Here is a 22,837-nt window from a genome sequence, read left to right as displayed (position 1 = left end):
TCCATCAAGGAACTATCCCTTATCTGCTTCTTCAATGAACAGGAGACATTTTCCCCAAATTACTGTTTAGTTGTGAAATAGAAGCCCTGATATTTCAACCAACTTACTGATTAGGAAGTTTTCTGTTCACTCAACAGAACTTTCCATAGATTGACAGAGGCAGAAAATGAAACTTTAAAATGTGCTCTTTCTAGATTATTTATTCTCTGTTCAACCAAAGAGAAAATCTGAATGGCTGGCCCCGGGTAGTCTCAGAAGATATAGTCCGACAAGCTCACAAATTGAAGAATGACATGTTTGTGATGGGAGGAAAAATCAAAGGAAAAACTCTGCTTCCTATCCCAGAGCACTTGGGCAGTTTAGATGGTACAGCAGAATCAATGGAAAGGTAAGATCTTTTGAGGGTTAACTGAGATCTGATTAATTTTAGACTAAAGACCTAAGAGAACAGTTATGTTCCCTAAAGTTATGGGTGAAATAGTGTGGCACTGTGAGTGGATAGAAAGCTGTACTTGCAGTCGGGAAGATCTGTTGTTGGTGATATGATCCTAGGCAAATCACTTAAACACTATAAATCTGTTTTTTTCTTCTGTAAAATTAGTGGGTTAGACTAGATAATCTGTAATAAATCTGTAATCCTCTGATAAATTTCCCCCCAACATATTTGCTTTAACTTTTGAAGTTGACTAAAGGTAGACGAGGGAAGGATGATATATTCCTGAGTCTGTAGCCAACTTGGGTTCCTAAATCTCTAACAAGATTTAAATTTAAAAACTTCTACTCTCCATTGTTAATGTAAAAACTGCCCCCCACCCCACCCTGACCTTAGTTTTGATTCACTAGTATAATGTAAAAATAAAAGGAAGACTGATGAAACACACTACATAAGGACACTATGAATTTAGTTTTAGCAGAGTGTTGACAAATGTTTAACAACCAGCTCTCTGGAAAAAGAAAAACCACTTGTATGGCATACTTTTAAGTTCAATCTGTATTATTAGTTTCTCCATCACTTTCTGAAATCTAGACAGTTAAAAAAAAACCTGTTTTGTAGCACTTGCCAATTTCCAAGATATAAATGTTCATTCACACTGAAAAATTAAACAATTGATTTTAAGAGATGGTTCAACAGTGCAAGATGGTACAGTGGATATAGCCTGACCCTGAAGTTGGATAGACTGGAGTTCAAATCAAATCTCAGATGCTTACTAGCTGTGTGATCCTGGATTAGTCACTTAACCCCAACTGCCTCCAAAAAGAAGAAAGGGGTGGTGGAGAAAGGGGAAGAGGAGGAAAAGAGGGAGAGATAGAAGGAGAGAGGAAGAGGGAGAAAGAAAAGGAGAGGGTAACAGAGAGGGAGAGGGTTCAAAATGGTACCAGTACACAGTTTGTTTCTAACAGTCTTGGAAAGTTGCCTAGGAGTACTAAGAGGGTAAATGATTTCCCAAAGGTCAGTTAAAGGACTTGGGTTCAGGTCTTTCCTCACTCTAAGGCTGGCTTACATGTTCACCTATAGACCTAGCAAATATCTGCTTTAAGCATTTTTATTGATTTGACGGGGAGTGGGTGAGGATACTCCTTTAGGGAAAAGATGTTTCAACGGTGTCAATAGATGTGTTTATTAGGTGAGTAACTTAGAATATGACTTTCTGTGGTTTTCAGCCTACCTCCATCTACAGACAATGCATTGTTGCATGCTATTGAAACCATAATCATAGACTGGTCTCACCAAATCAGAGATGTCTTGAGTAAAGATTCAGCCCAACCTCTGCTAGATGGATTGCACCCCTTGCCACGAGTAGAATTTGATTTCTGGCATGCCAGGCTGATGAATCTGAACTGTATTCACGAGCAGGTATGGTGCGATATCTTCCTGCCACAATGAAATCTTTCATATTTGTTTCACTAGATTTGGGGACTAATGAATAGAAGCTCTATCTTATAGTTATGGGTTGTTCCTGCCCAGGAAGAAAAGCTTTGGGAAACTGATACTGGATGGGGGGACATATACTGCCTTTTTTGAACAGAGGCATAACTAGCAATTTTTATACCTGAGGCAAACAACAGAAAATAAGCCCTTAATTCAATTGGGAGATACAGGGTGGTGGAAGAGACCCAAATTCCTATAAGAGTGCCACTAGGTAGTAAACTACTAGAAACTGATTGGAAAGGAAGCTATCATCTGGTGGGTTATTTTAACTAATGATTCTTGCTAACTAGATGTTAATTAAGCTCAATTTTTTTCTATACTTTTGAAGGATTGAAAGTGCTATTAACACTCTGTTCTCTAAATACCTCATATTCTGAAACAAAGCCCCATTTGCCCTATCCTACTTACTTCTCTGATGCTGAAATGCTCATATGTTAATATAATTTTCTCCTTAGCTGAACAGGCCTAAAGTGAATAAAATAGTGGAAATTTTAAAGGAAGCAAAGAGTTGCTACTGGCCTGCACTTCAGTCTGTTTATTCAGATGTCAATGAAGGTAAACTCACTTACAACTTAGTCCATTTCTAGGGTTGTTTCAAATATATACTCTAATTCAAATTTCAGAATCCTTTTTGAAAAGATTTTAGAGACAGATATTTATATGTGTGTATATATGTTTACCTTCAATTAGTGCTTGTTAAATGATTAATAAGGAAATGTTTTACATTATTTACATTATTGCACATGTATAACCTAAATCTTGATTGCATCAGGGGTGGAGGAAGAATTGAGGAAGAGAAGGAGAAAAGAAAGGAAAGATAGAATTTGGATCTCCAACTCTGAAGAAAAATGTTAAAAATGTGTTTTAACATGTAATTGAGGGGGAAATTATATGTGTAATATACATACATATACAAATAAATAACAAAATAAAATTTTAATTCTGGTTTTCCATAGGACTGAAGGAAGCTAATGATATTGTTCTCTACCTAAAGCCCCTACAGATTTTATTAGAGGAAATGGAACAGGCCGACTACACTTTGGTATGCCTTAAGGACAAAAATCATTTCTCAATAATAGGGATAGATGGCAGCACTTGGTTAGTGTGTTCTACATGGGTCAAAGGGAGGGAGTTGCTCTTCCATACCAGAAGTAAGCATGTTCCATTTAGTGAGGCACTGGGATTAAATATTACAAAATCAATAGCTTTTAAGAGAAAGAAACCATTTGTTTGACTATATGCTGTGACTGTTTTCTAAGTGGACTTATGGGTATATTATTTCTTTGCAGCTGCCTATCTTTATTTCCAAGGTATTGTTTACCATCTGTTTTATATGGTCCAACTCTGAATATTATAATACTCCATCGAGGATCATAGTCATTTTGCAGGAGATTTTCAACCAGTTCATTGAAATGGTAATTTCCAAGCTCCATCTTGTAAATACAGTATTTTTGTAAAGCCCTAATACTTCTTATGTATTTACCTCATTTTCCTTTTCTTCCAACCATACTCAGTAATTTTAAAGGATCTTCCTGAAATAGTTTCCAAATCTAGGCAATATCATTTCTCTTAATCTCTGGGGATATGTCTCTCTCTTTCATGGAAATGCCCTTATCCTACTCTATTCTACCTTCCACAGTTCCCTCTGGAATCCTCCTATGGTTAATAAAATGCCCTTCACATCAGACCTGTGCCATCCCACCCACCCCCAAATTACTTTTATGTATTTGTATTGCTCTCCATATTACCCCAAATAGAATGAAAGTTCTTTTAAGAACAGGGACTTTAGAATTTTCTTTGTGATCTTTAGTGCTGGGCACAATGACTGGTATGTAGTAGGCTCTTAAAACATACATATTTATTGAGTCGAATTGAATGTGGAGGCAACCTTAAAGAAACTCTTCAGTGACCTGGAATCACTAGGATACAATCAACTCATTCCACAGAAATTATTCAACTATAACGGGAACCAATTTGCTTCTACATTTGAATTCCCCTTTTCTTTCTTTCATAATTATTTTTTATATTCTGGACTTTTGGTTCCCTTTTTTTTTCTTCCTTGGAATGAAACCAAACATCTTCCAGTGCCTCAAATTTGGCTTGAAGATTAATCAACTTTGAGTATTGTTAAAAAATCCAAATCATGCATCCCAGAAATTTAGTAATCAATGAGACAGTAGGGAGAGAATACTACTGAAAGACAAAACAGTTTATGAGAGGATGCCAAGGTTATACCAATGCCTTATCAATACACATTTGCCACAAACTATACATTATAGATATAGGATGTGATGGGGTGGTCTGTCTGTTCAAAATTAGCAATAACTATCTTAACTTGATGGAATGGATCAGAGCTTATATAAGTTTATTGCTTACATGCAAATACAACCAATTTTTCTGATTTTCCAGAGAAAGCAATCTTAAAAATTTTCTCCAGAGAGCTGTGGGCCCCTCCCAAATAGTAATAAGTAATCTGAGGGACTGGCCAGTAGAATTGAAAAAAATTGCCACTCTAAACAAACAAGGAAGGAGGAAAATAAGAGAATAGATAAACATGGCAAGATAATATTCTAAATGGCTTGTAAGGATATTGAAACCTGTTTGTTTTTTACCTAGACACGCAATTATTTAAGCCCTGAAGAAGTGCTGAAAGGATTACAAGGTGAAATAGAGGAAGTGTTGGTTGGCATCTCACGTTCAGTGAATATTTTACAGGAGATCTATCAGACCTATGATTATTGCTGTACCAACATGGCTAGTTTCTTTAAGGTATTTGCTTATTGAGAGAGCAGTAATGTCAAAGCTTCTACAACCATACATGATTTCAATGTTTGAGGATGACACCAATTTTTCCTTCTCTCTCTTAGAATGGCAAAGAACCAGTTCTATGGGAATTCCCATCTACTCTTGCATTTGCCAGAATGAACTTATTCTTCCACAGAGTCCAGACGATAGAGGTAAAAGCAAAACTTGGGTTTTTCTAGCTAAGCTTTCCTTTAGGATCATTGATTTCAATTTGGGCTTTTCTACACCTTTGGGGTCTTTTACTATTCTGTTCCTAAGGATCACATCTTTAGGGCTGTTTTAACTTAAAAATTTAGAAAGTCATCAATTCTTACTCTTTATTTTACAGATGAGATCAAAGAAGCCTAGACAGGTAAAGTGATTTTCCTAAGGTCACACAGCTAGTTAGTATGAAAACTAGAATTTGAAGACATGATCCACCCTATGATCCTTTTCACACATCTGTCTTCTAATTTTTAGTTCCCAAATCCCCTCACTCTTAATTCAAAACTTGCCTAATAATTCATTTTCTCAAAGTTTCGTTGATGTTTGACTGACAGTAACTTCGAAGCATTTATCATTTCTTCTCCATCTCTGGCACCTTACACAGCTTTGTTTCTTACCCAGAAAAAGGAAACTCATCTTACACATTGGGAACTACAGAAAACATTATCCCTACTGCCAAAAGCAAAACTAAACCAAAACAAACAAACAAACAAAAACAAACCAGAAAACTTTTGATTAGAACTGGTAGAAAGGAGCAAAAATGATGATTTCAACTTCCTTCCCATCTCTGCTTCCCCAATTACTCTCTAAAATAGATATTAATGAGAAATGAAATGGTCAAAGGCAAGATTTCAAAAAACAGAAGAAAAATGAAAGGCTGAAATTATTCACAACTTGAAGAATCAATAAGTCTGATTTTTTAAAAATAAAATTTGTTCCATTTTGGTTTTATGTCCTAATCATTTTGGGGTATTCCCCTACCTCACTGACTTATCCTGGAATTGAGCTTTGCCTTATAATAAATAATTTTTAAAAACCCTACAAGTTAGGCAAAAAATGGTCCTTGAGAGTGATTGTATTTGCCTTGTATAGAACTTTCTGTTCTAAGGCACTCCCTTCCCTTCTAACCTAATACAGTTGCTGAAATGAAAGCTCCAGCCCTTCATTTTAATTCTATGTGTGACTTTCTGTTTCAAGTGTAGCTCTTTTATGTAAAATATTATTGGATTCTAGTTTCTAATCCATTATTCTGTCTGCTTCCATCTAATATTCCATATTAGCTCTTCCCATTCACAGTTGTGATTACTAACTGTATATTTCCCTCTCTCCTATTTTCTTTGGTAGCTGTTTTCATATTGTTTTCTGAATTTATGTCTAGGACTTCCCTGCCCTAATTCACACTCTATAGTGTTTTTTTTTAATGGTCAAATTTTTTTTTATTTTGTTTTGTTTATTCACTTTCCCAGAACATGTCTTTATTTTGAACTTTATGTTAAAGTTGGGCTCTGCTCACTTAGGGATGAGGAGGCACTGTCAACCCTAAAATATTTTGAAAACTGGTCGCACATAATGCAAGCATCTTTGAGAAACCAATATAGTACTTAAGTATTAACAGAGTTTGACAGCTTCTCAAAGCCATGCCTCAATTAGAAACATCAGCATGATTTCACATTGCCGGCCTAACCATCATTAACATTTTCTACTTGTTCTAACTACAACTCATCGGTATTGAAATAATTTATATTTATCCTCCAGAAGAAATTCTCAAACTCCCAGAAATTCCGTTCCCCTGAGAGAAAAAATGAACGAAAATCTATTTGCCCCTTTCATCTGCCCTACTATTATAGGCATCTCCACTCTATCCATTATCATACTTTTCTCTTGTCTTATTTTTACAACACCCAAACGTTGACTCCCCAATTGAATCCAAATTCCAAAGCCTATGTTTTAGGCTTTTTCTTGTTGCTATTTTCAGAGATAGTTCTGGAGATGAATTTTTGGTGATGTGATAAAAGGTACAACTCCCCTGGTCTGTGCTCTAGTCTTTACCCAGGAAGGGCCCTGGCTTCCCTACAGTTGCAAGTACATGCACTGTGACCAGGTCCCCTGTTTTCCTGCAGCCACAAGTGTCAGTGCTTGACTTGACCCTAGACACCAGAGCTATGTATGGACAATAAGGTTGCCAATCAGTACCAGTTGTACCCAGTGCCAGAAAAGAGCCCTCTATTACCTCTTTCTGTCTAAATGGGATTAAGTGACTTGCCCAGGGTCCTACAGCTAGTAAGTATCTGAGACTAGATCAGATGAACTGATGGCACACTTTTATGTTTAAATCCACATTATTAATATTTTTTCCATTGCAGTCTTAAGACTAGACTATCAGCCAAACAATAAAGTCTTGATTTGTATCATTTGCCAATTTCAGGGGTATAAATGCCTATACAAAAAATTTAACAGTGACCTCTTGTGAGCTTGTTTGAGCACATGTCTAGTTTGAAGACACCTTGGAGACAGTTGATCCAATGGTTCTTAACTAATTAAAGTGCAATTATCAAAAATTTCTTAAAAACAAGTTCATGCAAATAATGCATGATGAAAATGCTATCCATCTCCACGAGAACCAATGAAACTCAGAGGGCAGATTGAAACATAATTTTTTTCTTTTTCTTAGCTTTTCCCTCTCAGAATATGGCTAATATGGGGTGGAGAGGGGAGTTCAAGGACCCCAGGTTACGAACATCTGATTAATCTTATTTCTTAGATGAGAAAACTGAAGCCCAGAGAGGAAAAATGATTTCTATGAGGTTACATAGCCTATCCATGGCACAACCATAATAATATAACCTTGGTTTAATATTAAAATTCCTTCTTTCCTTCTTTCTTTCTTTCCTTCCTTCCTTCCTTCCTTCCTTCCTTTCCAACACTGCTGAAGTGGCATTTGATAATGTCAATGAATCAACTGGTTTCATTATTGTTCCCCATTAGGAACTATATAAAACAGCCATTGAGTTCCTGAAGCTTGAGAAAATTGAGCTCGGAGGAGTAAGAGGAAACATCCTTGGACATTTGGTAACACAAATTTATGATGAAGTCTTTGAGCTGGTAAAAGTTTTTGCGGAATGTAAATATGATCCCTTGGATCCTGAAGACTCGGTAAGCAATTCATCTTAAGTACCTGAAGACTTTAGATTTGGTTTTACTACACAAAAAATGATTTTCATAAAACATGTCCCAAAGATGTAGGGACAAGAAAAGTTTCTTATCCCTTACTTAATGATGCCAGATCAGGCCTTCATAATGGGTTGTTACTATGACAACCAACACATCTAATTTAGACACACATTCTCCAATTCTAACTTACACGTTTGCTTTAAATGAGATTCTGTAACTAGCAATTATCAGTTTGTAAGCTGATTGCTTCCTTTTGCTTATTTTTTTTTTAATCAACAGAGTTTTGATGAGGATTATGCTGATTTTGTGAACAAGATTGAAGATTTGGATAGAAGACTGGCAACTATATTTTGTCAAGGATTCCAAGATTGTAATTCCATTGAATCTTGTGTTAAGGTATAATTTCTTGGGGGTCTCAGAATTATAATATTGAATAATTATAGAACTAGGGGAGTCAGAATGTCATAGCTGGAAAGGATAAATTGTAGAGAACATCCCAGTAGGATCTTAGTTTCCACTCCTTACCTCAGATGGGCTATTGTAGGGGAAGCACTTTTTGTAAATCTTAAAGTATGCTTGAAAAGTGAGCTCATTCGTCTGTAGTCTAATTCCTTCATTTTCAAAAGGGGGAAACGGAAACCCCAGGGAGATTGCAATAACTTTCCCAAGAAATTTTTAGTATGGAAATTCCATTGCCTGAGGACAAGAAGTTAAATGACATGAGTCATACAATTAGTGGCAGATGAAATTTAAACCCAGATTTTTCTGATTCCAAGTCCACCAGCCTATCTAGCTCATCATTTTCTCTCTTTTACATAGTTCATCTACCTAATTGTTAATTATCAGACTAAATCACTTACACTTCTGAAATATTATGAGAAAAAGATGACAAGTTTTTGCATTCTGCCTACTAAAGAAACAGCCATACATTTAAAATCAAGAGTTAATTCTACCATTGTTTAAATGGGGGTTTGGGACAGGGAGTTGTATGGTAGAAAAGCTGCTATAAATTAAAATACCATGCTGCTTTGTATATTTGTAACACTACAAAACATAGAAGCATAATTTAGAGGTGGAAGGATCCTCATATATCATCTATTCTATAAGTTGGCAAACTCTTTCTGCAAAGGGTCAAATAGAAATATTTTAGCATTGTAGACCAAAAGGCAAAACTAAGAATATTATCTACCAACTTTTCATTGATGGAATTCAAAACATAATAATAATAATGCACATTTTGGGATAATATGGGTTTACTGAGACGAAGTTCTTTGGAAGGGGGATGACATTTCCTTTATTTTTATTTATTTATATATTTTTGAAAAGTATTTTATTCCATCCAAGTCACATGTAGTCAAGACTATTTTAAAATATTCATTTTTATAAGATTTTGAATTCCAAATTTTTCTCCCTTTCTTCCTCCCCTCCCCTCTTCCTAAAATGTCAATTTGATATACTTTATACATGTGCTATTATGTAAAACACATATTCCTATTAGTCATAATTGTGAAAGAAGAAACAGATTGAAAGGAAAAAACTACACGAAAAAGAGTATCCTTCAGTATGCATTGAATCCATCACTTCTTTATCTGGATGTAGATAGTATTTTCTTTTGTGAGTCCTCTACATTTGTCTTGGATGATTATGTTGCTGAGAAGAGTTGAGTTACTCTTAGTTGACGATCCCATAATGTTGCTGATACTGTGCACAGTATTTTCCTGGTTCTGGCCACTTCACTTTGCATCAGTTCATACCAGTCTTTCCAGGTTTTTCTGAATTCTGCCTGCTCATCATTTCTTATTGCACAATAGTATTCCATTACATTCATATACCATAACTCGTGCAGCCATTCCCCAGTGATGGGTACCACAAAAAAGGCTGCTATAAATATTTTCACATATGTAGGTCTTTCTCCCTTTTTTATGATCTCTTTGGGATACAGACCAACATTTCCTTTAATGAGTTTCAGAGTTAGTGTATAGGCTCCCTCAGTGCATCCAGCTCAGAACCTGTAGGCTTCTGGCTGCTTATAACTTCTGCTTTTCTATCCCTTTCTTATAATTACCATTCTCTGAGTGCCCACAAATTTCTAGCTATTTTCTTATGCAGAACTTGAGTTGCTTTTTTAAAACAAATTATATTTGCTGGAATACATATGGAAGTACAACCTTTCACATAATAAGTTTTGCTAGTCTTTTCAGGTTTTATCAGTTCAGGTCATTTTGGTCCTTCTAATATTGACTGTTTCTTGACTTTAGTCATCTTTGCTGGGAGAGGATAAAATCTCAGAATTATTTTGATAATTAATTAACTCTTAATAAATTTCTACAAAAGTACTATCTTTCTATATTGTCAGAAGGGAAGAACAGGACTCAGATAACTGAATATTTTATTTGGACAAACTCATATCCAAATGTATAAACTTATAAACTGTAAATAAAATGTACTAATTTACAAAATGTAGGCTTCTCATCAAAATCTATAAATTAAATGTTCAAATCTAATTTTCTAATTACCATATTCATAAGATCACTATCTATTAAATTCACAGGAACATTTATTTTCAAATGTAGAATTCACAGTCATTTCCACAACCTGGCATGCTTTTCTTGTGGCTCATTAGCTACAAAAATCCTAATAGATATTTGTTGAAGAATTAGAAACCAATTTGGTGTCTCAGTTAATGCTTGCTGCTAATTCAACAGCACTTTACAATTTTTTATTTCTTGCTTACACTTAGTATGGTTTTCTCCAAGTAAAAAATCTATATGTTATATATCTTTATTGTCTTCCCAGCTACACTGTGCTAAATCAAATATTTCTTTGATTAATGTTCTCAGTTTCTGATTGATGATTGTCTTGTAACCCATATTGTTTTTGTTGCAAGTTATTCCAGTTCACTTGTTAATACAACATAAAAGATTGAATTAATGTTTAATATTTCACTTTCTTTTTGCTGTGCTGATTTAAATTTTTTAACCTTCCAAATAATGTTTTTCATATGTCTTGTTAGATCTAGTTTCTCCCTTTCCTCTTGTTTCTGTTTCTCTGGCAGATTACTATACTTTTGATATTTTGAACTGATAATTTATTGTCTGGTGGTTGTTTTTTTAAAAACATATCTCTAAACAAGTAACTCGTGGTGTTCAGACTGTACCAGCTTCCTTTAATTCAATATGTTTATTTAATGTTTTTGCAAAATTTTTCAAATAAATTACATAACTTTGTTACTAGAATAAATGAAAACCCCAAGTCTCTGAATGCAGCTTTTTCTTTTTCTCCCTAATTCTTTGTAGGTACTTTGTAATCACAACTATATACATATATATTTTTATTAAGTTTATGAAACAACTGAATTTAGTCAAATCATTTATGCAGATAGATGGGTTTCTCTGGAGACATGAATTTCTTCCCACTAAAATATTGTTTTTCTTCTTTCCCATTTCCCTCAATTGCCCAGCATTTACCTCTCTCCCCCCACTCCGTTACCCCTACTCTTCTCTGGGGGAAAAAGCACATTTGTAACAAATAAGGATAGCCAATCAAAACAAGTTTCCCATATTGTTCATAACCAGAACTGTATTCTGCATATTAGTCCATTACCTCTTAGGAGGCGTTTTTCATCATCTGTGGAATTACTGATCACTGCATTGCATTGTCATGTGTCCAGCAGAACATCAGGGAGGATTCAAAATATATAACAACATATACCAGTTCAAGAAAATATGTATATATATATGTGTGTGTGTGTGTGTGTGTGTGTGTATACACATCTCTCTATATATCTATATATTAATAGAAGAAATCATATTCATGAATGTTCATTTTTTCTTTACTTCCTTGTAAATTGTTCTTTTGTTTTTTGCTAAGTATCTTTTTTACTTTATTCTTTTTTTCCCCTTTCATCCTTCCCATCTCCAAGCAACCTGTAGTTAAGAAAGGATATATTTATGTATACTTACGTAGATATATATACATAACACATACATACCCATACACATAGATACATGTATATCTTTCCTATCCCTGCTGATTCTTTGCTGTAATTCTGCTCCTAACTTGCCTTTCTATTATTTAATCTCCCTCCTCAACCCATGGATTCCTCCCTTGTCTTCTTCCCTTTCCCTTTTATTTCCCTGTCTACTCATCCCTCCCCCTTATTTCTTTACAGATTTTGAAGGGTGTGTGCTATACCATGGTGTGTGTGTGTGTGTGTGTGTGTGTGTGTGTATAGTCTTGCCTATTTAACCCATTCCCAATGTAAGTAAGTTTCCAGAACCAATGAGTCCTTCCCCTCCTTTAATGCCTCTGTGTTTATTCTTCTGCACCTTATGTGTATGGCATAATTACTATTTTACCTTAATTCTGCCCCAATCTTTCTTTTGAGCTGCTGTATTGTTACTGTCATTCTTAATCATATGCTATAAATTTTCCATGTAAGAAAAAACCCAAGCAATTTATCCATGTTGAGTTCTTTAAAATTGCTCTTTGATATTGGCTCTTATATGTTAAATTTTCTGTTAAATTGGGTTTGGTTGATACAAAGTCCTGGAAATCTGCAAGTTCATTGAATGTCCAATTTTGCTTGTTCAGTATTATAATTTTGCTGGATATGATATTTTTGGTCACAGGCCTAGTTTTTTTGATTGTTGGTAGATATGATTCCAGGACCTGTGGTCTTTTATTGTGACTGCTGTGCAATTCTACTGGTAGTTCTAGCATATTTGAATTATTTTTTATTATATCTTGCAAAATGTTCTCTTTGATCTCAGGGTTTTGAAATTTGGCAATAATATTCCTATGTGGGTTTTGAAATTTGGCAATAATATTCCTATGTGTTTTCCATAAAAGATATATATATATATCTTTTGTTGTTGAGGTGGTGATCAATGAATTTTTTCCATTTCTACTTTCCCCTCATGTTCTATCACTTAAGGACAATTTTCTTGGATTATTTCTTGCATTATTGTATCAAGGTCCTTTTTTTCTTTTTTGTCACAACTTTCAGAAGTCCAATTACTCTTATATTTTCTTATCTTGATCTGTTCTCCAGATCTGTTGTTTTTTTGTTATGTTTCACATTCTGTTCTATTTTTTCAGTTTTTATAATGTTTTATTATTTCTTAGTCTCTCATATCTTTACTAGCTTCCCCTTGCCCAAATCTAATTTTCAAAGAGTTATTTTTGTCTTTGGGACTCTGGATCTTGAGACTTTTCTAGTTCGTTAATTTTTTTTCATAATCTTGTTTTTCTTGGATGGTTTTTATTTTATTTTATTTTATTTTTGTAGTTATTCTTCAGCATCTCTCTTCTAAATTATTTTTTGACTTCTATAAATTCTCTAGGTAGGGAGCTATTTCATATTTCTTTGGAGGTGGAAGCTTTTTTTACTTCAATGTCCTCCTCTGAAGATGAACCCCTATATTCCCTCTTCCCATAGTATGTTTTTATAGTGGGGTTCTTTCTTCTTTGCCCATTTAAAAAAAAAAAAAGTAGTATTAGTGTAAGCACCTCTAATCCTTAGGGTGAGGGATGGAGTAGAAACTCCATTTGTCGGAGCTTCTCACAGCTTTCTCCTCTGACCAGGAACTCCAGACCAAGAGATCTCCCTCCATCAAGTGCCAGTAGCCAGCAGCGTCCTTGCCCCACTGCCTTTGCACTCAACACGGGCTGGCTCCTTCTCTCCCAGGGCTGCATGTCAATAGCACAGCTAGGCCTAGCTTTTCCAGTCAGCCAAGGTTCCCTCAGTCTTCTTCAACTCCAACTCCTCAAGCTGTCTGGGAAGTGAAAGTTTCTGTGGTTCCTGCTGAGCTTCCAGTCACACCCAGTCAGGGCTCCCTAATTGCTGTTTCTGGGGCCTAGCCCAAAGGTGTTTGCACTTCACATGCATTAATCCCAGGCCAGATCTTTGTTCTGATCTTCTGCAGTTGTATCTAGTGGACCCTTGTCCTACCTCAAGTCTTCTTGATTTATCACTGTCTATGTTTGCCCTGAGGCGCAAATTTGTTCTATTTGTGGGAGAAATCAGGAGAGCTTGAAATTTACCAACTTAGTCTGCCATCTTCCCAGAGTCCTCCCCTGTCCTTTGTTCTCCAAGAGGACCATGGCATCAGAAAGGAGATCCTATGTATGATATGCAAGTGAATTGGATTTAAGTGAGGGAGAGCTGGGCAAGGTCACTGGCCTCACTTTCCCTTCCAGAGCCATGTGGGTCCAGTGGGAAGATACAGATCAGGGTTGACTGGAGATGGTCCTAGATGTAGTGAATGACCTCAGCCTTTTAAAGCTTCAAATCTTTAACAAGCCTCAGTTTGACTTAGGCCACACCCAATTAGTGATTAAGGTTAAATAAGAAATGAGGTAGAGAATGGTCTTTTTTATCTCGTCTAATATATGTCTGTATGTGTGTATATCTATCATCTATCTATCTATCTACCTATCTATTTGTATGCATTTATCTCTGTGTATATCCTATGTATTTTATGTATATGTGTGTTTCATTCTGGGAGGGGGAAGACCCTCAGGGTTTCTGGCCAAAACAGAAACAATTGGCTGTTTATATTTACTCTGAGCCAACTAGAGTCCAAATAATGACCAAGTGGGGTTGCTATAGATGGTACCAAGATAGCTTGTGAGGTTGCTGTGATCAAAATTTACCTTCCCTTGGGTAGAGCACATGCAGGTAAAGTTATATGATAGCCTGTGGGGACAGAGGGAAGGGAAGTAAAAGAAGAAACAAAAGAAAACACAGAGATAATGATGAGGAACCTCAATGTACACTTTTTTTTTAGAACTAGACAAACCTAATGAAAATAATAAATAAGCTAAGGATCTAATCAATGTAATTCCACAGAATGGATGATGAAAATACTACTACCTCTTAAGATGAGATGATAAGGTCTAGATTTAGGGAACCAAAATGAGATTAGGGTTTCTGGTGGTCAGGGAGTTAAATGAGGTGGTCTAGTGGCAGGTTTGGGGTTCAGGGAACCAAATGGAAAGGTTTGGCTCCCCTGCAAACCCTTGGGATTCGGTGCAAGGTTAGGGAGTTTTGGGGACTCCCTTTTGGCGGCGCAAAGATTCTCTGTAAAGGAATTTACAGACCCCAAAACCTAGATTGATAAAAGGATTTATTATGAGGATTGGAAGTAAGACTAGAAATCCTGATAGAGAGGCATAAAGTCTGGTTAGGGAAATAGGTGAGGGTAAAGAGAAGGTAGCACTGGAAAAGAATATTCCAGTGGACAGAGGCTCCTTGGCATCCCAAGCATAGCAAATTTTGTTGCCTGCCTCATGTGGCTCTATTATGGAAAAATATTATATATTCCAGAATCTAATTGGTATTGACACTCTATCCATTGGTGCAGAATATTATATAAAATATATGGCCAACATCCTTGAAGGCTTTCATTTAAATATTAATGTTAATAAATGCATTAATATTCCTTAATGCTAGCAAGTGCAACATTAATAAAGAGCAAAAATGTAGACACTACATTTAAAAATATATACATACAATATTTCCTCCTCCTAGGAGAGGTCTAGAAGAATGAACCTCAAGGAGAGAGAAATTAAGGAAATTAATAGTATTTACCTAAAGTAGAAGCTACTTGCAATGCTTTTAGGATATAGTTATCATTTCCAAAAAATGTTTGCAGCAATCTTTTCACTAAATGCAAATCAAATTTTGATTTATATTTGTTTGTAGTTGGGGGCTCTATGGGTGCAACTAACTTCCAATTTCAGAGTATTTTGTGGGCTCATACTCCTAAAGCTTTAGTTCATGAGCAGTGTGCTTTGCTAGAGTAGATATAATTAGCAAAAAGCAGATATTTACTTAGATGAAATCATAAGAACAATTATAGTGAAACATTTCTCCCAGAAACCTGGGATGAAATCTCCTGCAAATACTCATACCATCAGTGGGAAGAATGGGCACATGTACTTGAATTCACTAGTAGAGAGATATATATGTAGGGAACACCTAGTCAACCCCTAGTTCTGATACTGTCAGACACAATGTTCTTTTTGTTTCTATGGTGTTTTCACATTGCAACCCCTGGACATAGAATCTCTGCTTGACATACCACTAGGGAGAAGTTCCTCTAGTAAGAGATTCCTAATGAGACATCATGGTTGATAGAAAGGGGAAAGAGTGATTCCCTCTTAACATCTGGGTTCTTTTTCTTATGTAGTTCTTTGCTCTACTGCCAGAGGCCACATATTCCAGAGCTATTTTCTGCATCAACTCTTCATCTTAAAGGATGTTTCTCAATTTCTAAAGGGCTATGGATCAGCTCGGTGATGCAATAAAGATAACACTGGTCTTGGAGTCAAGAGGATCTGAGTTCAAATCTGTCCTCAAACACTTGACACTTACTAGCTGTGTGACCCTGGGCAAGTCACTCAATCCCAATTGCCCCAGCTCTTCCACCCACCTCCCCAATTTTTTTCCAAAAGGTCATTAAAGTTATTGCTGTTTCTTAGTTAGATAATGATTAGTTGTATTTTTAACTCATCAGTTTTGATGGAAAACTTTTTCACATCTTTCTTTTTTTTTTTATTTTTTTTATTTTTTTTTATTTAATAGCCTTTAATTTACAGGATATATACATGGGTAACTTTACAGCATTAACAATTGCCAAACCTCTTGTTCCAATTTTTCACCTCTTACCCCCCCCCACCCCCTCCCCTAAATGGCAGGATGACCAGTAGATGTTAAATATATTAAAATATAACTTAGATACACAATAAGTATACATGACCAAAACATTATTTTGCTGTACAAAAAGAATCAGACTCTGAATTATTGTACAATTAGCTTGTGAAGGAAATCAAAGATGCAGGTGTGCATAAATATAGGGACTGGGAATTCAATGTAATGGTTTTTAGTCATCTCCCAGAGTTCTTTTTCTGGGTATAGCTAGTTCAGTTCATTACTGCTCCATTAGAAATGATTTGGTTGATCTCGTTGCTGAGGATGGCCTGATCCATCAGGACTGGTCATCATCTAGTATTGTTGTTGAAGTATATAATGATCTCCTGGTCCTGCTCATTTCACTCAGCATCAGTTCGTGTAAGTCTCTCCAGGCCTTTCTGAAATCATCCTGTTGGTCATTTCTTACAGAACAGTAATATTCCTTTTTCACATCTTTCAAAAGAGTCAACAAGGTATAAGTTCTTTAAACTTTTGAGACATTAACACCTTATTATCTGATACTCCTTATCTCCTGTGATTTCATCAATTGGGATGGGGAAAAAAATCAAATGAAGATTTTTCCTGATGAACCTTCCCCCGCCCCAACACATATACTCTACACAATACATAGATTTTTGCTGGCCTTTTCATATTTTCTAGCATCTTGAAAATGATACAATTTAATGAAACTTAGCACTAATAGTCCTAGACTACTAATGTGCTGCTTATAGTGCTGCTCCTTAAAAACTTTTTTTCTCGTATTTTTCTTTGTCCAAGACTGATTTCTTTAGTTAATACAGCATGGTATGGTAGAGAAAAACCTTGGATTTACGGTCAGAGGATCCTCTTCTCAGCTTTGCTACTTACTAGCCAGCACAACCTTGAAAAAACTAATTTCTCTTGGAGTCTCAGTTTCTTCATCTGTAAAACACTAAGGTCCCTTCCAGTTCTACATCTGTGGCCCCACTTTTTTTTTTCTCTAGACTCTAGATTTTAGGATGATAGCTGATTTGCATCTTGGTCAGTTTCATCAACTAGTAGATGAGGGAATTAGAGTGATCTCCAAGGTTCTCTTTATTTGTAAAACCTGTAATTCTATTAGAGAAAAGAAAATGTATGAAGGTATATAAAAGGGAGGATTTTATTCACTCGTTACACACAACATAAAAAGTAAAGTTAGTATTTTTTTAAAAGGCCCAAACAATATCTTATGAAACATGGGATTTTCTTCAATAGCTGCAGAACTAAAAATAGTGCTAGCTGAATAGGGAATCAAAAGTTTTTGTCAAAGTCTCAATATCATCTCTTTATCTTTCAGTTATTATACATGTTTGGGGCACTTGTCGAACGGCCTCTAATATTGATGGAAGTAGTTCCCAAGTATAGTGTCTTATTGCATATGTTTGATGCTGAATTGGATAATGGCAAAATTTTATATGATGCCCAGATATTGGCTACGAAAGAAGGAGGTGGTGTCCCACCAATAAATATAAACATGCCTCCCATTGCTGGACAACTGAAGTGGAGCCTGGAGCTCCAGGAAAGGCTTCAGGCACCAAAGAAGCACTTCAAATACATTGACCATCCGTAAGTCATGACTTCTTGGCTAGAAGGGACACCAAGGCCCTAGTTGTGGGGTATGGGGGCAGTAGAGATCATTAATATCAGCAAATTAATCCCCAAACCTTAACTTCAGCCAAATTTTTCAGTTTCATCTTGTATCAGACTTTTATCTACCAGTGGTTTAGCACCTTGATGCTGAAAAAAGAAATCTGGATCTGTATTAAAAAGTCCTAGGTTTAAATCCTAGCTCTAAAACTTAATACTTATATTACCTTAGGCATGACATTTTTTTCTACAGTCATTGTTCAACAGTGACATGGGACTTAGTTATCTCTAAAATTCTCTTTCAATTCTAAATTTATAATTCTGTGAGACAAATTTGAACACCTCTATCCTCTGCCTCTTTATTTTTAGGCACTTAATTAGCATATAGAGAAATGAGAAATGACAGAACTCTGTTAAAGCACTAGTTGGATTAGTTGACCTCTGAACTCCCTTCTAACTCTTGAGATTCTGTGGTTGCAACAAGACTCCTAGGGAAATAAGGGCCCTAAATGATCCACAATCTGGATAATCAATTCCTGAATGAAATGAAAGCTGAATGATAGATGACAACATCATGAAAGCAATCATGGTTCATATAGATCAAAGGAATTCTCTAGTTTTTTTTGTTTGTTTGTTTGTTTTGGATGCATCATATAAAATCCTATGCTGTTTTTTTGCTTACCTGAAATTCTTAATATAGGGTCATGTCCAGTGCAGAGGCTGAGGTGATCTATAAAAAATATGAGGAGATGATGGCTTTACTTCAAAGCTACCGTCAATCTATTTATAAGCAGTGGATAGAGCGAGTGGATGAAGACTGCCACTTTAACTTAGGACAGCCCTTGATTTTGAGAGATCCAACCACAGGCCTCATCCAAGTGAACTTCAGCAAAGCGGTTGGTAGCCATCTTGCTGGGCTGGGCTTGCTGAGGGGAAGAGTATAAAAGTGAAATATAGGAGAAATAAGATTTTTGTTATAACTGGGGGTAATTATTTTATGATTATATGTAAAATCCTGAAAACAAATATATCTGCACAAAGTAATTGGAGCATGAGTTTAGAAATATGGGCTATAAAATATCACAGTAGTGAAAACAGCTTCAAATTGTACATAAACAGAAAGATTTGAAAGGGCAATAATGATAGAGATGGCTTCTACAGGCTCAAAGAGAATAGGGAAAGGGTTCAAGAAGTTGGTTCTTTTTTCAAGTCCTTTCTCACCCTGGTTGCCTGAAGTCTGCTCTCCTATGTTACTTAATTTTAATAAGCAGTACATTTCTGGTCTCCATCCTTTTCTAATTTCTTGTCCTGGCTTTATAGTTTTCCAGAGTCCTCTGCAGCTGCTTCCTTCACTTCTTGTCATTGGAACTAGGCTGAAGCCCATGGGCTTCAGCTCAACATATTGGGAGAGGGTGCGGTTTCTCTTCCCCCATGTGGTAATCCACATGAGCTAATGCTCAGGAGGGTTAGCCCCAAAAGTGAAGAACCTAAAGTCCCAGTGATCCTTTAGGGTCAGGGCCAACACATAGGCTATGGTTATAGGCAAGTCTGACCTATGAATAGTCAACCTTACTTGGAAACTAAAAAGCCGTTAACTCTAAAAGCTAAGTAAGTCCCCAAGATTGCCTTAGCCACAAGTGTACAAGGGCTAGCTGCCCTAGGATAGTACAAGATTAATGGGAATCAGGGGGAGAGTGGAGTAGGTGTAATAGAACTGTGTACCCCTGATCTTTGGGGGCATGGGGGAATCTGGATTAGAAAAACCCTGAATCTCAACTTCTCCTGGCTCTGGAAAAAGCTATCTAGTTCCCATGGGAAACTCCCACCTCCAATTGAGCTAGGAATCTCTTTGGTCTAGGAAACAATCACCACCCTTATTGATGTGAAAATGAGCCCCTCAGTTGCTCCCTAGCCCTAAGCCATAAAAAGCTAAATAAAAATCAAGACTCTTGCTAACTTCCTAATCAGGAAGCAGTTCATTGAGAGAGCTACTCATTGAAAATAAATCCATTTTTTGCCAAAACCTGGATTTGGAGATTGGGACTGCAAATTCTGCTATTAGGGTATCTCATCCCTCAACATAGGCATGAGCACCCAAAACAGCAAATTGATGAGTTGTTATTTAGTAACTTTTTTCAGTAAAAGTGATAATAGATTCTTTCATTTATGTCATTCCTGTGTTTTTTTTTTTCCTTTTTCTTTTTGTTTTGAGTTTACTGAATTTGAGGACTTTTTACTTGTATTATTTTTGGGGGGACAGGGGCAAGTAGGAGAAGTTGACCTTAGAAAAATCTTACTTACCATCTTTCCAGAACTAATTGTAGCCTTTTTTCTCTGACTTTTTTTTTTTTTTTTTAACCTTTCAGTTAGTGGCTGTTCTGAGAGAGGTTAAGTACTTGAACTTTCAGGAACAAAAAGAGATCCCAGGGAGTGCAGAGACTCTTTTCTCTCAGAATGAAACTTTTCGAAAATTTGTGGGTAACCTGGAGCTCATTGTTGGCTGGTATAATGAGGTAAGTGGTATTTTTGCAAATATCTGTTTTTTTCTCTTAAATAATAACAATGCCCCAAATGGGGCATTCTGGTTTGCAGGACATGTCATGCACACAGAGATGAGAGATGGCCTGTTGTATTCAATTCAAGCAAATTGGTTGGGATAGTGGAATTTTAGTTCTTGGAGTAGGAAATAGAGGTAGTGATGAGGTGCAAATGATGAGGTGCGAGAATAGAGAGAAAGAGATCCCCTAACAGCAATGGGATCCCCTTGGCCGATGGAAGGCTTTGTGAAAGAATTCACAAACCCCAATGAATACAGGCATAAGGTTTGTGGCAAAGGATGGATTTATTTGTTCTAAGAAGCCAGCTTGCTGGGAAGACAGGCTTTTTAGTGGGCAAGGAATATTGCAAAGGTGGGTTATACTGAGAAGAAAATATCTTCAGCAGTAGGCATGATCCTGGTAGCACTTCTGTGAAGATTTGGGATTCAGAGTTGCCTTTTATTTAGTCTTCTGAGGCTTTTTTGGGGGGTTTTCCCAGGCCCCAAGCTGGGAGCAACTGCTCCCAGGAATTAATCTCCAATTCAATAGAAGGTGATGATTATGTCCCTGTTCAGGGGTCCAGCCTCTGCAGGGGTCCATGCAACTGAGCAGGAGAAATAGGGTCGGTATCAAAGGAAGACAGGAGTCTTGGGGGTAGTTTGACTGAGGAATTGATGGAAGTGATGCTCCCACCTCTCCCAGGCTCCTTCAGACTTTATTTTTATACTATATCATGATCATATACTTTTCTTTAGGTCAACATAGTCTTCAGACATGTGTCTGACTTATTGACCTTTATATGTTATTATATTTGACATTTACTATTTGAGTAAGTTTTTTATGGTTAAGTTTTAATTATTGATTACATTACATGAAACTAATAATGAAAAGGTAAATGTTATACAAGGTTAAATGTCAGTGAATTTTATTAGTTTACTTATGTCTTCTTTGTCAATTATATGGATTGTTTGATTCCACTATTTCCCTGACTTGGAGTCATGTACATAGGCATTTAGGGCAATTCCTAGTTATACTTTAACCATCTTTTAGTTCCTAGACATACTGATCTTTTCTGAGCTAAGTTAGTAAACACCATTATTTCCTGGACCTTTGGATTCTCTCCCATCATGACAATGCTCTCCATGGTATTCTCTCCTTTATCATTTGTCTCAGTGAGAGATTAGTTTTATTAGGACAGAATTATGCATGTGGAATCATTTCTAGTTAACTTGCCCAAATTCCCCTTGTCACCAGATTTTTTAGATAGTATTTAGTGCTGTAATCAAGACAATTATAAATAATATAGGAAATAGTAGTCCACTAATGAGAATCATAAAAGGAAATGTTGTTCCTGCATAAGTACTGTGCACATTAGATCTCAGTGCTGAGCTTTGCCAATCAGCTTAGAGATTGTGGCTCCCAACATCTCTGGACAAGATCTCCAATTGAATGAGACCACTTAACTTAAAGATGTTGTCTGGGAAAGGTGCACTTTTCCCAGGGGAGAGCTTGAGACCGAATCACCCTTCCCCTACAGATTAAAGGGGACACAGTTTCAGTCCCCCCCCAAAGGTTAAAGGGGACACAATTTAAATCAGTAGGAAAGGGCCAAGTTGTAAAGCTTTTTAACTTGGATGGAATAAGAGAGCCATAGAAGTGTGGAGGGGAGTAATATGAAAATCTTGGGAGAACTTCCAAATCTTCTTGCTTTGTGCCTCATCTGATGATAAAGCTCATTTATTTCTAATATATTATCTTCCAAGAAATGATTTCAGTGTGGCTTTGAGAGTCACTGGAGGCAGCTAGTGACTTAGTAGATAGAACATTAGGCCTGAGTTCAAATCCAGCCTCAGACACTTCCTATCTGTGTGCCTGTAAGGTGGTGTTTTGTTATGCTGACTCGAATGCTTGTTCATAATCAAACAAAAAGTACAATGGACTCTTATATTCTCTACACCTTTTAGTTAATTGTGAAATGGAGAAGGTATGGTTCACTTTTAAATATTGCCCTTGAATGTTTGCTTTCTCCCTACCAATACCCTCATCAAGGAAGTCCTAGATTGTATATACACAATTCACAAAGATTTTGTATATATATAGGAA

The 22,837-nt window shown here is 36.3% G+C and overlaps 1 protein-coding gene across 3 annotated transcripts in view; it reads left to right on the top strand.

Annotated features, from left to right (window-relative positions):
• Positions 1-22,837, top strand: part of DNAH17 (dynein axonemal heavy chain 17) — a 254,986-nt gene that overhangs the window by 5,642 nt on the left and 226,507 nt on the right. For all 3 annotated transcript variants that reach the window (XM_031965574.1, XM_031965573.1, XM_031965572.1), the window contains 12 exons: positions 195-388; positions 1,663-1,855; positions 2,386-2,485; positions 2,887-2,972; positions 3,220-3,345; positions 4,547-4,699; positions 4,798-4,887; positions 7,706-7,873; positions 8,171-8,287; positions 17,908-18,176; positions 18,898-19,093; positions 20,564-20,710. In XM_031965574.1, the coding sequence (XP_031821434.1) occupies positions 195-388; positions 1,663-1,855; positions 2,386-2,485; positions 2,887-2,972; positions 3,220-3,345; positions 4,547-4,699; positions 4,798-4,887; positions 7,706-7,873; positions 8,171-8,287; positions 17,908-18,176; positions 18,898-19,093; positions 20,564-20,710 (1,839 nt within the window). The remainder of the gene's footprint in view (positions 1-194; positions 389-1,662; positions 1,856-2,385; positions 2,486-2,886; positions 2,973-3,219; positions 3,346-4,546; positions 4,700-4,797; positions 4,888-7,705; positions 7,874-8,170; positions 8,288-17,907; positions 18,177-18,897; positions 19,094-20,563; positions 20,711-22,837) is intronic.

Source organism: Sarcophilus harrisii, chromosome 4 (assembly GCF_902635505.1).
Source record: "Sarcophilus harrisii chromosome 4, mSarHar1.11, whole genome shotgun sequence".
NCBI classification, from domain to species: Eukaryota; Metazoa; Chordata; class Mammalia; order Dasyuromorphia; family Dasyuridae; genus Sarcophilus; species Sarcophilus harrisii.
The sequence above is the reverse complement of the archived record's forward strand: the minus strand, read 5'-3'. Positions and strand labels throughout refer to the sequence as shown.